The sequence below is a fragment of the Columba livia genome, chromosome 1 (assembly GCF_036013475.1).
Source record: "Columba livia isolate bColLiv1 breed racing homer chromosome 1, bColLiv1.pat.W.v2, whole genome shotgun sequence".
In the NCBI taxonomy this organism is placed as follows: Eukaryota; Metazoa; Chordata; class Aves; order Columbiformes; family Columbidae; genus Columba; species Columba livia.
Genome location: NC_088602.1, coordinates 20,155,152 through 20,167,668, shown reverse-complemented (window position 1 = coordinate 20,167,668; position 12,517 = coordinate 20,155,152). Strand labels below are relative to the sequence as shown.

General features: G+C 43.2%; 1 protein-coding gene across 4 annotated transcripts; it reads left to right on the top strand.

The window, feature by feature from the left end:
• The first annotated feature begins 214 nt into the window (after positions 1-214).
• LOC102084020 (gap junction beta-6 protein) lies at positions 215-11,374 on the top strand. 4 transcript variants are annotated; one of them, XM_065049560.1, is made up of 3 exons: positions 215-496; positions 938-1,056; positions 9,546-11,374. In XM_065049560.1, exon 3 carries the CDS (start codon positions 9,568-9,570, stop codon positions 10,357-10,359), a length of 792 nt encoding a protein of 263 aa, XP_064905632.1. In that variant the 5' UTR covers positions 215-496; positions 938-1,056; positions 9,546-9,567; the 3' UTR covers positions 10,360-11,374. The 4 variants fall into 4 exon arrangements, with proteins under 4 accessions (XP_064905632.1, XP_064905634.1, XP_064905627.1 ...); XM_065049555.1 differs by having other exon boundaries at positions 219-496; positions 938-1,012; XM_065049562.1 differs by lacking the exon at positions 938-1,056.
• The last annotated feature ends 1,143 nt before the right edge of the window (positions 11,375-12,517 follow it).

The window sequence follows — 12,517 nt, the reverse complement described above, 5'->3', positions numbered from 1 at the left end:
CCCAAAGACCTTTTGAATACCTGGATTTGACAAGACGGGAATACGACCCTCTTATCCTAAATAGATATTAATTTCCTCTGAAAAAACCCCACATATCTGCAGTTACCCTCCCTTCCCCTCGCGTTCTCCCCCTGCAACTTCCAGCGTGGGGGGTGGGAGGAGCGCCCGCCCCCGGCGCTTCCCGCCGCCCCAGCAGGGACAGCAGCCGCAGGTCACGGCGGTGGGATGAGCACCCGGCCCCGCCCCGGGTGCGCCGCGTCCTCCCCAGGCGGCCCGAGGAGCCCGGCGCGGGCGGAGGCGGGCGAGGGGCGGGTTAAAAGCGGCGGCAGGTGAACGGGGAGGGACCTTAAAGCGCTGGGGCGGCGAAGCTGGGACTGGCCGCTCCTTGGAGGCACTGCCGGAGCCGTATCGAGCCCCGCCAGCCCGCCCGCGGTGCCTGGCCCCCGGAGCTCCCGGCGGGGCTGAACTGAGCTCTACCCGCGGCACTGCGGAGCAGGTGAGCGGCGCGGCGGGACGGGGGAAGCCGGCGGGGGAAGCCGTTCCTGTGCGTCCTCCGTGTGGAGCGGGCCTGGTGGTGGTGGAAGGGATGGGGGACTCAGCCCGGCCCGTTGTCCCCCCTGCGGTCGCTGCCGCTGCACTTGTTGCACCCAGCGTGGGGCTGGGGCGTTGGGCGCTCTGGCGGCGCTGCCCGCCGCGACTGGGAGTGGGGCCGCCTGCAGAGACCGGCCGGGGCCGGCGGATGGGACCGTGTGCGCTGCCCCCTTGTGCCCCAGAGGATTTACCCGTGAGCTCTCGGTTTCGCTTCCTGAGCTTAAGCATGAGGGGGAACGCTTGAACCCCGCGATCAGTTTTAAAAGGGAACACTCTTGTTTCTCTTACCTATGCAGTTAACTTCTAGCAACCTCTTATTTTTTTTTAATGCACCTTCTCCCGGCAGCTCTCTGTAGGCACGTTATGTGAAGTACCCGACCAGCTAAAACACCAAGCAAAATCAAGGCCTCCGCAATTACAGGTAATTTGTGACACGCCTATAACTGTGAAGAGAGCAGCAGGAAGGTAAACAGCTTGCATCAGTAAAACTGACAGGTCCTGTGAGCGTCCGATCACACACTGGAAACATTCCTCAGATTTACGGGGAGAATAGGAAATGGGAGGTGTGAGTCAGAAATAAATGTGTTTTTGAGTGTTGGTGCTGGATAAGATTGCACAAGGAATTGAGTACTCGGGCCCTGGAATGAAACATGAGTTACAAGCTGGAGTGAGGGCAGGAGGGTTTGCTGAGCTCCTGCGGTAGCTGGTATCTGATTGTTCTGTGGCCTGCTGGCCATGGCTGGTTTTGCTGTCATTGCACCTTCCTAGATTGTCTGTTACTTCTTCAATCTTTTGAGTTGAAGAATAGTTTTTCTTTTTTTTTTTTTTTTTTCCCAATAGAATAATTAATTTCTCTGTATTGTGCTCTGTTAGTTTTCACTGTGTATCTGGAAATAATCTTAAGAGAACAGGCAAAGGGTTGAAAGAAGGAAGTGGCTTTTTGTCTTAAGAATGCTCTTTCAAACCCGGTTTTTCTGACTTTTATCACTAAAGATATTTTATTGGCTGTGGCCTGTGTGAAATGATATGGGGGTCTGGGCCCAAGTTCTGTTTGGGATTACCGCAGTGTATGCATGTGCACTGAGTTGAGAGTATATGTATTTTTTATCCTTGATATTGTTAAAGAAGGTAGATGTGGTTTCTAGTATCTCTTGGTCTCTGCTGTTCAGCCTGGAAACTGTGCTTGCCAGATATTTGCCTTGAAGAGCCCTAGAGGAAAGGCAGCAGGCAGAAGGATGTCCATGTGGTTCTGGTAGGTTTAACTTAGGAGACATGGCAATGGAGGGACAGGTCTCAGTCTGGAAGGAGACACCTCCATGTGTCAACTAGGCATTCAGTGTAATTTTCCAGGTGGGATTTCCAACATGTCTGCCGAGCCGTGAGGCTTTGCATTTGTCGGGGTTTCTGGGAGATTTCTGTGCCCAAAAATTTTAGTCTGGTAATTGGTAGACGGACATATTACAGAGCTTAAAAATGGAACAATAAAAAGCCATGAGTTAAAACTATTCCTCTGGAGGAATTAATTTTGTTGTGACAGGGCTAATTTTCTCAACTTGCAGAGGCTTGTGCCTCTGACTGTTGCTGGTTTGCATCCCTTGAAGCATAACCCAGGTAGATTACTTGAGTGGCCTCGTTTATGTTGTGCAAAAAGTAATTGCACAGTGAAAAAGGTATAGCAGACTATCTTGGTCGCTGGAAAAATAGCAACAGTTTGAGATGGACATACAAGTTCTTAATAACAGTCATTCCATAGGCTCAGGTGGTACCTATGAGTAAAGAGAGTGCTTTAAAAGTCGGTTCTTTGTGTTATTCATGTCAACAGTTGCAATGAAATCAGTGGTCTCAAGCTACATGAAATGGGAGCATGGGGTGCATTTTTGTTTTTTCTTTTGATGTTTTTCCTTGTTCTGTTCCTCACTGGTTTCAGTTGTTGTTTAATGATGACTGATGAGTTATCTGAAAGGAGAACTGTGACTCTTGCCTGGCTAAACACCAGTTTGTAAGGAAAAGCCTGACGTGATGATATGTGAGGAGAGATAAAGTGCTTTCAAAACAGAAGGAATGTGGAAAAAGAGAAACACATCTTCTCTTGGTTGATAAAAGAAAGTTGGAAGCTAATTCTATTCTTTATCTTTTACGAATGCTTCTTCCTGTAATAGTTTGGTTTTGTTTTTTTAAAGACAAAAAAGTTGCTGTTGTCTTTACTTTTGGTGAGAGAAATGATAACAAAAAAAACACTCAAGGAAAAGCTGCACTGCTGTGTAAAATCTCCCTGTTTATAAATTTAATTAGAATTTCCAAAAGGGTGCAAGTTCTGTCTGTGAGTGAGTGACTTGCCAGTTTTGTAAGAAATGTTACAATGAAGTGGGAGGGGGCAGATTGGAAGAGGGGATATAGACATTTGCCTAGGTCTAGGGGGAAGGAAATAAGAAATAATGGGGTAAAAAAAAAAAAACAATAAAAAAAACCCCAAAACATAAAAATGTCATAACTAGGAAGTTGCTGTTTTAATGACTGGGAGCAGTTCACTGTGTATAAAACTTTCTTTAAAAATATGGGAAATGGAACACTTGCATCAGTGAAGTCGTAATCTTCAGGAATGTGGCTTTCTTTCAAAGTGAGAAATTTAAAGCACATTTTGAATGAAGGGTTTACAGGGGAGAATGGCTGAGAGGGGCCAGATTCTAACAGGGCTTGTGCTGCCTTGTCAGGCCTTCAGGTGTGACTGGCACTTATGATTTACTCTTTTCCACAAGTGGAGTGAATTTTGTGCAGCAGTGTTTGGGATGATGGTAATAATCCATTTACTGTTGTAGCCTAGTAAAATGTCTATTTCCAAACATGCTCAGAAAATGACTTAACTCATGTAGGGGCATGAATATGGGACAGTCAGAGGGGGGTCACCATGGGTAGAACTGAACCCTTAATGCTGTTGATAGTTAACTAGCATACTTTTTTACAATTAACTACATGCATATTGGATTCTAAGGTGTGATGTTGTGTTAAAGGCTATCTTTGAGTTTCACACTAGGTTTAATTAGGGCAAAGAATGCCTCCTGTTTTCATAAACTTGAGTAGAAGCAAAGTACAATGCTTGCAGTGTTCAGACCTGCAACTCTCAGAGGTTTCCTATTCCTGATTAGTCTTTGCCTGTTCTTGTGTCAAATCAGATATACTGTAAATCCTCTGTCATGCCTCTTCTGTTATCTGGTTTCCCCTGATCTGGAGATAGGTGTTCAGAACAAAGTTTAGGAGCTGCTAGAGAGAATTGCGCAGGCTTCTGTGATTGTGAGACTGCTCTTTTGATCTTTATTAAACTTTTTAGGAAAGTAGATATTTCAAAGTGTTCAACTACATGTTCCTCAAAGTTTGCAATATACTGCTCTAAAATTAGAATGACTGGAAGCTGCCTATAATAGTGAAATTAAATGATTTTGCTTGCTAATGTCTGACTTCAAAGCTGTACCTTTTTACATTTTGAACTCTACTTTAAAGCTATAGCAATGTAGGGAGCTGTATTCTTTTTCAGGTAGCAGGAATATCCTGGATGATTGAATTCAATCTCTGTACTTCCAACTTCAAACTGGTACTTATCTGTTTTGGTCTACTGATAATCATGTACGAGTCTGTGAAGCCTGATTGTAGTTCAGCATTTTGGAACAGCCCTGTGAGATGGTGAGATTTGTTATTCCCTGTTTAGTGTCTGGGAAACTGAGCCATGGGGTGGGCTGGCAAATTAGGTAGGAAGTCTGAGAGAGTCAGCAAGTAATTGCTGTAGCCAGCCTTTCTTGGTGAAATAAAAGGATGCTGTCTTTGGAAGACGTTAATCTGTATTTATTAGTAGCTTCCTTGGTTCGGTTCTGGCAATGCAGTGTTCTTGTGATACAGCACCAAAACTAACTCTGCAATAGAAATGTCAAAATCTACACACTAGGCATTAAGGGCTTGCTATTTTGCTTAGCAGTAAGTTAGAGCTCAGGTTGACAGGGTGATGATATGTGGATTCAAAACTGCTGAAATACAGATTTGTCTTCTTCAAATCTGGATATGAAATGGCATATACAGGTCTAAGACACCTTGATGCTGGTTATCAGCCCCTGTATGAGTTGGTGCTCCCAGCATAGCTGTTTAGATCAAGACCTGAAGGGAAAGTTGTATCAGCAGCACCTTTGCATCCATGCTGGACCTCAACATTCATCAATATTTATTGGGTGATAAAATAATTTGGGTAATGATCTTGGTCTGCAGTTCGGATGTTTATAAAGCTTTTCTATGGCAAAAATTTGGCATTAGAACTGCCAGTCTCAGAGATCAGAGTTATTTTTGTCCCTGGCTTGGGGGTGACGAGGGACACTTGGGGACCAGTGCTTTTTTTTTTTGCTTAAAGATTATCTTGGTTAACACATTCCCATAAAGGATAAAGTGACTTTTGTCTTGGCAGACTGCTGATCTTGTGTCAGTATCTGGAGGCGCTGCTGAAAGTGGAGTGTCACACTGGGCTGGTAACTCTTGGTACACCCTGCACTAGAATTCTAATAAGAGTGGGGGTGTTGTGAACACAGTCTACATTTCTGTGTAGTTTCAGAAGAATAAGTAATTTGGTATCCAGTTTGTAGCTGTGGGGTGAAGGGTATAATCTTACTCTGAATTAATGTATAAATTAGCATACTGTGGACCCCCTATTTACTGGGGCTCCTGGATGATCCTATAGTCTAATCAAATAGTGTAACACTTCCTAACAACTACATGTTTTGCTTGATAATATCTTACAGCAGCAAGTGCCATGTTGTATATGTGAGAGGAATGTATCTTTTGTTTTTTCCTTCACTGTATCATACTTGTGGTTTGCTGAAGTTGTGGATTTAACCATTGACTAATGATTTCCCAGTACAACAGTCTTTAACAGATGCTTTTTTTGATTCTGTTAACGAGCTGTACTCAAACACAGGAGCTCGATGCTGATTGTCCACAGTGTGGTGAGTTGCAGGGTTTTTCACTGGGTGAAACTGCTTTGATTGTGGTTTAGTGTCGGCTTACAGGAGCCAGCTTTGAAGCAGAAGGCAGTCTGGCCAGGGCAGCACAGAGTTGAAAACAATGCTGCTTGGAAGCTGAGAGCTACAGAAATAGAGAAGCTGTAGTTCTTTTCTTGCTGCTGTCCAACCTACTAGCGAAAAAACCTTGACGCTTCTGTTCTTCCCACCTTTCTGCTTTACTTGTCCCACTCCCAAATTTACTTAAGCTTTCATTTTTTTAACTTATTATTGTGCTGTGCTGTACTTCTGAGACCAGCAAAGCATGTAAGTCCCTGACTGCCTATATACTATTATTTCTGTAGGCATTAACCCAGATTTGCTCACATAGAAAATACTATCTGGACTGGCTCTATGAAAATTAAGAGCTGCCACCCATTAAAGGAATTGGCTTTCCATCTTTCTTCTCTTTGGTCAGCAAGACAGTTAATATTTTACTTGCTAGTAAGAAAGGTCTTAAAAGCAAGTATCTGGAAGAAAGATACCGTATGATTGGGAGTCAACATACCAGGGTTTGAGTAAGTTACAGTAAATGAGCCATTGCATAAGTACAGATAGCCCAAACTTGATACTTAGCTGGTGTGATCTGCACTGATGCCCAAGTAGTGTGAAGTGCCATACTCAGTTAACTTGAGTTCTGCTTGGGTTGCTGTGTCTGTTTATTGGAGAGAGGTGGGCACTTCAGCAATTTCAGAATTGCCTTCATTAGATCCTCTACATTGTATTGATGAGAACTGTTCAAAGCCAGCTAGTAGGAAACACTGGGGCCAAAGTATTTGCATGGCATTTAGGCTGCTTGAATATGGCCCTACAATCTGTGTCACCCTTCAGGGAGAAGATGGTGGGACCTCACTGGTTTCTGGTCTGTGCCTGTATCAATCTCTGGAGTTTCCAGAAGTCATATGACTTTCCACCAGCATAAAAACAAGGCGGAGAGGGCATGAGGGTACAGCAAGAAGGTGCAAAGGTTGGCGACTAGCTCAGCAAGCAGCAGGAAGAGTAGGGGATTGTTGCAGGAGGAGCTGAAGAGATAGTTGGAGAATTTGGAAAGGTAGGTGGGAATGGTGAAGGGGGAGGGTTTGGGCAGATATGAAGGACAAAGGCTTTTTTGGGAAGGAGAGGAAATGTCATGAGGAGACTCAAGGTGAAAGGCTGCCTCTCCCAAGTGTGTTGGCTTTTTCTGCTCTGATACAGGTACAGCCGTGCTTTTGTTAGAATTGAAGCACTATGTTTTGGCTTAGCAAGCTCAATACACTCTCAAAGGAGGTGGAGCAAGTCAGATGGAGAGTATACTTTCATGATGTTGTCCTCAGCAATAAAGCTTTGCCAGCTTATTTTCTTCACTGACTGCTCATTCTTACCCATGCTTTGCAGTTTGCAGCCTGATTTTTAAATAAAGATGTGCTTTTCAGATGCTTTGTGGGTCTGTGCTGTAAGGACAGATAAGGTTAAAAACAAAATGCACATACTGGTACTGGGAATAACTTTTGAACAAGCCACCTGGTTTATAATGCACCCCCACAAAGTTGCAGGAGATGGAGAACTGCAAGGTGACCTCAGGAACAAATGGTGGTGGGTGAGCATCTTGAGCTAACTTTGCCACTGAAGACAAGCTGCCCTTTAGGTAAAGGTATAGGTATACCCTGAAGCACTCACATTTAGATTCCCGTTCTTCATGTGAGTTGGGAAGGAGTAATTGCTTGTGGAAGCAAATCCTTGTGGAGTTGTGGTAACAGGCAGCAGTACTGTGTACAGTGAGAGGTGACATGTAAGAAACAGCACTTATGGGGATGAGGTGCACAGGTGCCACTTCTCAGCTTTTCCCACTGTAAGGAGTGGCTGACAGGCAGGGAGAGAAACAACGGCTGAGAGAAGAAATGCAAGGAGTCTGAAATTAAAGCATGGGTGACTTATGTAATACTGCAGCTTACATGGTGCCAGTCTTCCTCAGGTTTTATATTCAGGTGTGCATAAGTATTTCTAGTCATAAAACTTAGTTGTAATGTCATTTTACAGCTATTGTAATTGCAATATGTATGTAATAGTAACAGGGTGCTAGTAAAAACACTAATAAAGTTGTAACTGTTCCTCTGTTTAACATGCAAGGATTTCCAAAGCAAATCCTGAAAGAAGGGCTGGTGTGATGAAAAATCAGATGGTAAAAAAAAAGGGGTGGAAACAAAGATTTAAAAATCTGGCTGGTATGTTTTAAATATTTCTGGTATTGGGGGTCTTTCCTGTGCCCTCAAAGTTGTTAACCTGCTGAGACTTTCTCTATATTTGTATGCTAATGAAAAATAAACATTCTTAAAAAATAACTTGGCGGGATAGGAAGGTAATGCTGCTTCCAGGACTGTTTTCAGACAGATACAGAGGTAATAGTCCAGATATATTTTGCGTTCTGAAGGACACTCAGGAAAAGTTCCCTCCAATCTGAAGAAAATCTTGGGTCCTCTCTTGGTTTTCACCTGCTGAAGTACAACCCCACAGTCAACCAGCATGGTCTGGTGGAAATGTAGTTCAGGGAACCAGTGAAAGGAGATTATGCTTATGTTCCAGTAAGTCAAAGAAAAACAACAAGAAAAATCACACGCACAAAAAACCCACAACCAAACAAAAAACCCCTTTGCATTCATACAATGTGTCCTCGTTTTTCCTGAGCTGTTGCATGCTTTTGACTGATGCTCTGTATTATTGCATGTGACTTGCTGATTGTATGTAATTCTACTGTAAAGCAGAATAGTTGTTGACATTACTCAAAATGGGAGTGTGGTAGAGTAGCTTGCAAATTATCTTTCTGTCAATCTGCTTGAAGTGAAAGGGTGAGGGAGGGATGGACTGAAATGCCTCAATGCTGTCTGAAGGGCAGCTGTTTGCAGAACCCGAGCAAACCTAGATAATTGTGTTCCTTGTGAAGTATGTGGGAGACAAAGGTGAAATCCTTTAGTTAGGATTAAAGTCATTGTACTTTGAAACTTACCTTCTGGAAATGATACACTTTTGTTGAAAAGTCTCTGAACTACTTCTGGCCTGTCTGCACTCTTCAAATACCAACTTCAGCACTCCCAGCCTCTGAAACGTCTCCTGTATTCTGGGAGTGATGCGGTCTGTATTACAGTGGGGAACAAAAATCACCTAACAGGCATTGACAATGAAGGAGTCTTTGTCTAGTTACTCTAGGCTCTCTTTGTAGATAGTGGAGAGAAATGCCATTTTGAGATTAATCTTTAAGCAGCGATTTTAAACATACAACTCGAGATGGACAATGACCAAGATTTTACCTTCATTGCCTCGAGCTATTGTGGAATTTGCTTCAACTAACAATATAGAGCCCTACAGTCACATTCTTTTAAAATTTGTGAATGCATGTTATCCAGACCTGCTCATGGAAGGTGCAGAAGATCAGCAACAGTTCCTCAAGGTCTCTCTTTGCTGGGATGTACTCATGAAAATGTTGTTTACACTCAAAAGTTAAGAATGGGCCAACTTGGCTTAATTTATATAAGAGTTCTAGCTAACACTTTTTTAAACAACCTGACTTTTGGCTGATGTCATCTTCTATTTTGTTGCTGTTATCAGAGTACTAGGAGCTGTAGCTTCAATTTAAGGCTGTTTTCATCAATTTCCCCTGTCTGCTTTTCCTGCTTCATGTGGCTCATAGCTGTTTTCAGTTGGCAAACACACATAGAAGTTGAATGAGTGTGATAACCATGTGTGTAATCAACTAATGAAATATTACCTGCTGATATGCAATTAGGTTATTATTTATGAGCACTTATATGTAAGCGCCCTGTGTAAACAAAATTTTACCACAGCAAATGGACATGCTGTGATTATATGATGTCTTTATTTTATACCACGTGCTTGATGATATTTGTTTCCTGTCTTGATTAATCTTAGTTTTGTTTATTTGTCTTGTTTTAGGTCAGACAACTAAAACGAGAGAATGGATTGGGGAGCCCTGCAAACCATTTTAGGAGGTGTAAATAAACACTCCACCAGCATTGGGAAGATATGGCTCACTGTCCTGTTCATCTTCCGTATCATGATCCTGGTCGTGGCTGCAGAGAGAGTCTGGGGGGATGAACAAGATGACTTTATCTGCAACACTCTGCAACCTGGTTGCAAGAATGTTTGCTATGATCACTTTTTCCCCATCTCTCACATCAGACTCTGGGCCCTGCAGCTCATCTTTGTTTCCACACCTGCGCTGCTGGTGGCCATGCACGTAGCTTACAGGAGGCATGAGAAGAAAAGGCAGTTCAGAAAGGGAGACCAGAAATGTGAATACAAGGACATCGAAGAGATCAGAAGACAGAGGTTTCGTATTGAGGGCTCCTTGTGGTGGACGTACACCAGCAGCATCTTCTGCAGACTGGTCTTTGAGGCTGTCTTCATGTATGCATTTTATTTCATGTACGATGGGTTCAGAATGCCTCGCTTAATGAAGTGTGATGCTTGGCCGTGCCCCAACATAGTAGACTGCTTTGTTTCTCGACCTACTGAAAAGACGGTGTTTACTATTTTCATGATTGCTGTGTCCAGCATTTGCATTCTTTTAAATGTGGCTGAATTATGTTACTTACTGACAAAATTTTTCCTCAGACGGTCTAAAAAAGCTGGAAATGCAAAACATCACCCCAACCATGAGAATAAGGAAGAAACCAAACAAAATGAAATGAATGAGTTAATATCTGATAGCTGTCAGAATCCAGTTATAGGATTTTCAAGCAGCTAAGGTGGTGCCAATGCCCGTGTTCACTCTTTTTGGAGTGAATGGTTTTTGTTTAAAGGCTGCAAATGAAATTTGTTACATGAAACAATTTAAGTTGGGCAAGACTTTGTTATGTAGCATCAGGTGTCAATTATGCATGTCTGAAAAATTGAGGGCAGCCTGAACATGTGAAAATTACCTGAGGATTAAATAGGAAAGTATATTTCTATGAGTACCCTTACAAGCTGACTATGCCAAGTGGGAAACCCACTAATACCTTCATGCTGACACACTCCTGAAAACTACGTGCAACAGCAATAAGAACAAAATTCTTTCCAAGCTAGGTATTCTAGTATTACAAAACATTTTGTAATAGTGATAGTTTTTACTTGTGAACTGACAATTAAAGTATTTTTCTAAACTCTTAAGATTCCATGTTACTTAAGGTGTTCTAGTACGCAACTGGCGACATTTTGTTTCTTAACCAGGTGTATGTGGATGAGCTGTGTAACACCACATTCATAGAGAGAGCACAACAGTAGGCTGCACCTCTATAGCTTTGCAAGCACTGCTTGAGACTGGGCAGGTAGCTCAAGATACTTGTGTGCATGCTGCTGGCTGTAGGGGAAGTTGTGTGGAAGCCCACCATGTGTTGTGTGGGTAATTGAGGTAGCTAGGTCCTGAGTGCAAAGTCATGCCTAAAACCAGCGTGGCAATATAGATACAGCCTAAGTAGACTTGTTTCAAACATCTAGCAGACCTGGTGTTCTTCCTGATCTTTCACTGCCTACTACCAGTTTTATGTCAAAATACATAACTGTATGTAAATGTTTATTTCTCTAATGTATTAGCTGTATTCCTTTATGCTCTATCACATCATGGAACTTTTTTGGTTTTGATTTGTTTGCTTTTTTTTTTTTGTGGCAAATTGATGGCGCTGTTATGAAACTAGGGGCTCTTTGGTTTGAAGGACATGGAAAAGTATCACTGGAAAAGGAACAAGTCTTCTGAATAAAAGGCAAACACTTTTCTCAATGAAGTGAGAGTCTATATGTGAATGCTAATGAGATCTTAAGCAGGACAAGCGCTTAAGGAAAACCTGTTTTCTAGCAGGCACTTTAGACCTAAAATGCATGTAGCCTACACAAGCACTTCCTTCCCAGCCAGGACACTGAGGCCCTAATTCTGTTGTCTGTACCCTACTGGAGGTACACATTAAACTCTTGAGTGCATGGGCAGAGGGGTGTGCTGCTGAAAGCAGGGCAGCTTGAGGGCCAAAGGGGTGGGTGTGCAAATCCCTAGCTCTAGTGTTGTGTGTGTGTTTCCTATTTTGGGTCACTTCTCACCATAATAAAAATATTATGGACATGCCGACCTCAGCAGAGTTACATTTCTGTTGTTACACTAGTGCAAATGGATTAGCTTTGTTTTTCTGTCACGGAGCTACTCTTTCAAGGGGTTTAATGATGAGCATGTTATCCCTTGGAGCGGAGGTTACACTCAATGCAGTTTCCCTCCTGCTGTATCTCACTTTTTCTTACAGGTGCCAGCACAGCTTTGTGTGTGTCTGTGTGCAAGTGGGGGTTGGTGGTTATTTTGTGTGTGACCAGTGGGGCCCTAACAGGCTGCAGGCATAAGCAGCAGGAGAGAGAAAACACCCCGAGTCAGCTCTGTCCATGCATGAGGGCGTGAGCTGAGCCCTGTCATGTATCTATTCTGCTGGCAGACTCCTGATCTTTCCTGCCTTTGCAGCACATTTTCTTTTTTAATTGCTATAGTGAAAAGAAATTACTGCTGGTCTTCTGAATGTGTTTATCAGTAAGCCTGAGGAAAAAATATGAAAATCTGTATGAGTGTATTTGTATTCTCTCTGCAGACTGAAAGTACAAGCAGAAGTGGAAAGTGCTACAAAAGTTTGGCATTGTAGGTGTTGTTCCTGGTGGCCTCATCGTGGCTCCCTCTTCAGGCTCCACGTCTGCTATGGCAGTGGTTTAAACCTTTACTTAACCGAGCTGCTCTCTTAGGGTTGGGAAGGTGGATGCTCAGACTATTCCTCACTGAATTGCCCCCCAGCCTGCCCAGGGGCAAACAGGGAGGGCTCAGGCCTTGCCTTGTGCTGGTCCCAGGGTGTGGAGACACAGCTGCTTGTGTTCCAGACTTCATGGAACAACTCGAGCTGTGG

What these genes read in the sequence shown, in the direction of transcription:
- LOC102084020 (XM_065049562.1), top strand. Translation starts at nt 9,568, where the DNA reads ATGGATTGGGGAGCCCTGCAAACCATTTTAGGAGGTGTAAATAAACAC.